This window comes from Micropterus dolomieu, linkage group LG22 (genome assembly GCF_021292245.1).
Source record: "Micropterus dolomieu isolate WLL.071019.BEF.003 ecotype Adirondacks linkage group LG22, ASM2129224v1, whole genome shotgun sequence".
Lineage (NCBI taxonomy): Eukaryota > Metazoa > Chordata > Actinopteri > Centrarchiformes > Centrarchidae > Micropterus > Micropterus dolomieu.
The window spans coordinates 5,657,729-5,661,840 of NC_060171.1; the positions used below are offsets into that span (position 1 = coordinate 5,657,729).

Here is a 4,112-nt window from a genome sequence, read left to right on the forward strand (position 1 = left end):
ACTGTGAGAGACATAATCTAAAAAAAAAATCCAGAAATCACAATGTATGATTTTTTAACTATTTATTTGTATGATACAGCTGCAAATAAGTATTTGAACACCTGTCTATCAGCTAGAATTCTGACTCTCAAAGACCTGTTAGTCTGCCTTCAAAATGTCCACCTCCACTCCATTTATTATCCTAAATTAGATGCACCTGTTTGAGGTCGTTAGCTGCATAAAGACACCTGTCCACCCCATACAATCAGTAAGAATCCAACTACTAACATGGCCAAGACCAAAGAGCTGTCCAAAGACACTAGAGACAAAATTGTACACTTCCACAAGGCTCGAAAGGGCTATGGGGAAATTGCCAAGCAGCTTGGTGAAAAAAGGTCCACTGTTGGAGCAATCATTAGAAAATGGAAGAAGCTAAACATGACTGTCAGTCTCCCTCGGACTGGGGCTCCATGCAAGATCTCACCTCGTGGTGTCTCAATGATCCTAAGAAAGGTGAGAAATCAGCCCAGAACTACACGGGAGGAGCTGGTCAATGACCTGAAAAGAGCTGGGACCACCGTTTCCAAGGTTACTGTTGGTAATACACTAAGACGTCATGGTTTGAAATCATGCATGGCACGGAAGATTCCCCTGCTTAAACCAGCACATGTCAAGGCCCGTCTTCAGTTTGCCAATGACCATTTGGATGATTCAGAGGAGTCATGGGAGAAAGTCATGTGGTCAGATGAGACCAAAATAGAACTTTTTGGTCATAATTCCACTAACCGTGTTTGGAGGAAGACAAATGATGAGTACCATCCCTACTGTGAAGCATGGGGGTGGTAGCATCATGCTTTGGGGGTGTTTTTCTGCACATGGGACAGGGCGACTGCACTGTATTAAGGAGAGGATGACCGGGGCCATGTATTGCGAGATTTTGGGGAACAACCTCCTTCCCTCAGTTAGAGCATTGAAGATGGGTCGAAGCTGGGTCTTCCAACATGACAATGACCCGAAGCACACAGCCAGGGTAACCAAGGAGTGGCTCTGTAAGAAGCATATCAAGGCTCTGGCGTGGCCTAGCCAGTCTCCAGACCTAAAACCAATAGAGAATCTTTGGAGGGAGCTCAAACTCCGTGTTTCTCAGCGACAGCCCAGAAACCTGACTGATCTAGAGAAGATCTGTGTGGAGGAGTGGGGAAACGTTTGACCTCTGTAATTGCAAACAAAGGCTACTGTGCCAAATATTAACATTGATTTTCTCAGGTGTTCAAATACTTATTTGCAGCTGTATCATACAAATAAATAGTTAAAAAATCATACATTGTGATTTCTGGATTTTTTTTTTTTAAATTATGTCTCTCACAGTGGACATGCACCTACGATGACAATTTCAGACCCCTCCGTGATTTCTAAGTGGGAGGACTTGCAAAATAGCAGGGTGTTCAAATACTTATTTTCCTCACTGTATGAGACCTGTAGGGTGTTCTCATGTTGTTGAACTAGTGAAGTTGTCTGTAGTTGTGTAAAGGTGCGCACTGAACAACACAATTCTGCATGTTTTTTTTACTTGCATGTTTATATGGATTATGATTTTTTTATTATTTTTTTAATATATTTTTTTATTTGGACATGGAGGTGATGTCGGTAATGACATGATGACATTAATGTGGCAAAATCGTGACTGTTTGCTCCTGGCATCCCCATTGAAATCAGGACAGCAGAAACTCAACACATTTAAATTTTAAAAATAAAACAAACAAAACAAATGTCTCTAAATGTAGCACTTGAAGCAGCTAATTTGATGAAGTTGATGTACTTGCGTAATTCTTGCACTTATTCTAGGTCACCTTTGATAAAAATGTCCTCTAAATAAATCTAATGTAACATCAGCTGTGGCTTTGTCCCCTTCCTCCATTTCTCTCTCTCTGCATTGACCATTAAGCTTTGCAGTGAGCTAGCAGCACTCGCAGAGTTCAGTGCTTCTGAATGAAGTGTTAACAGCAAACACTACGTCATTATAAAGCAGACAGGGTGGTGCCCTCACACTACACTGACATTATAGAGCTTTCATAGACACACCGGTAGCCATAAAGTGTCATATATCATCCAAGCCAACAGCCATAGCTGCTGTCTGTGTGTTCTTGGTCACTGAACCCTTTCATACACTTCTTGGAATCCTGGATCACATCAGTCTGCAAACATAAATATCACATTTTTTATTTTTTATCGTGGCAACATTGAGTCGTCTTTCTGATACAAGTTCCATTCATGTCTCTGGCAGTGGCCCAAATTCAAATTCAGGGAGCCCCAGAGGTTATTGAGGGGCCTCTAGATTGCATGATGAGGTTTGTTTTAATGAAAGGACTCCCTGAGCACTAGATGCTAGCTAAATAGTTTTCTACTTGCCTGTGGCTAGCTACTTCTCCTAAATGTCACTAAATGTATGGGGTATAGGGAAGTTCTAATGAGACTGAATTACATCAAATGTAATTCAACTGATGGTTATTTGTGGAAGTCATTCTTGTCTTCAGTGTAGTAGTTAGTAGAACTGGAAAACCTTTTAAATTGTTCTTTTTAAAATGTTGTGGTGTACCACTACTCTCTGCTTTGGTGCTGCATTCAGCACTGTGCCTTTTAATACAAATGTTTTTTTCCTTTTTTAGCCTTCTTGGTTACATAAACTCTCATTTGTCTTAATAATTTGCACTGGGTTAACAATTGTTGTTGTAGTTGTAGTAGTAGTATAATAGTAATAATAGTTTGTTGGGCACTTAAAATCTTTCTTGTAATGTCATTTAACACCTTTTGTTGAATTTTGTCACTGGGCGTCTCAAAATGTAGACAGTCTGTCTTCTAGTTGAGTGGCAGCAGAGAGTAGGCTATGACAAAGAGAGTGTCAAACCCATTGTACTGAACAGATATCAAGTCAGCTGTGAAACACATGAAGAATTGCAAGCCTGAAATGAGGCTAAGGAAGACAGCAGTGTTATAAAGACAAGAACCATGCACTGCAAAAACACATTATAAGGACTGAAATGTCCATGTAGGAAAATTCATAATAATCACAAAGCGGGTTGTTAGCAAACGTCTACAAAGGGTCGGTTTGTAATGCAACACTTAGGGTTAGTTCAGTTTTAAATACAAGTTGAGAGCCAAAGTTAATATCAGATTGAGGCTAGGCATCTAGTTATTTAAAGTTAGCTATATAGTGTTGAGGCTAAATATTTTTAATAGTACTTCTAATAAACGGTCCTCAAAGCTTTAGCAGTGCAAATGTGTTTGCATGTACGCATTTAAGATGTGATTAGATAGCAGAAGGTTGGATTTGGTTACTTACGCCATCTCTCGTGTCCTTGCAGGCTTTAGCTGTGACGCCAGTTTGACCAGACAAGGTGTCCTCTACTGACAGGCCTGGTGTCACAGACCTCTGTGTGTGCATTTGTGTGTGTGTGTGTGTGTGTGTGTGTGTGTGTGTGTGTGTGCGCTTCTTTTGTAGTTGTATGCAGTTCTGTCGTGTGTGAATGAGAGCATAGTCCTCGTGTGAGTGTGTGTAGTAAATTTACTGTGCTCCGCCGTCATTTTTAGTGACTCTATTCAGGTGCATCCATCAACTGTAAATATGTAAGGCCATGAATCTTTGTGTAATTGTAGTGTGTACATGTCTACATTTACACAGATGGCCCCACCCCCACTCCTCTCTAGCTTCCTGTGCAGGGGAAGTACAGGATATTGGATGGCCCGGAGGTTTAGATACCAGATTTAAGTGCTGTAGAGGAGAACATGAGTGACAAGATACAACAGAAATGAGCTAAAGATAGTAACAGCTCCAGGGGGGAGGGGGGGGGTCACTTTCCACTGCATAACACCCTCACACTCACACATATGCCCACACATAAACATGTACTGTTACACTCGGGCAACATGCTTGTTCAATATCAAACATGCTCATTAATTTATCTTTCTGTGTTCTCTAATACACTGTAAAAATCACACTGACTCTTACTCACATACTTACTGTAATGCAGACATATGGAAAATATATACACCTGATATGGGAATTTTAACCCAATTTATCTTTCTTTTAGTGATTATGTCGATAATAACATTGAATGAAATTACTTAGTTATTAT

At 40.4% G+C, this 4,112-nt stretch overlaps 1 protein-coding gene across 1 annotated transcript in view; it reads left to right on the forward strand.

The window, feature by feature from the left end:
* The window catches only part of LOC123961539 (POC1 centriolar protein homolog B-like), an 8,905-nt gene extending 5,517 nt beyond the window's left edge, over positions 1-3,388 (forward strand). The window contains exon 10 of the mRNA XM_046037015.1: positions 3,342-3,388. Within this exon, the coding sequence (XP_045892971.1) occupies positions 3,342-3,388 (47 nt within the window). The remainder of the gene's footprint in view (positions 1-3,341) is intronic.
* Positions 3,389-4,112: the final 724 nt, after the last annotated feature.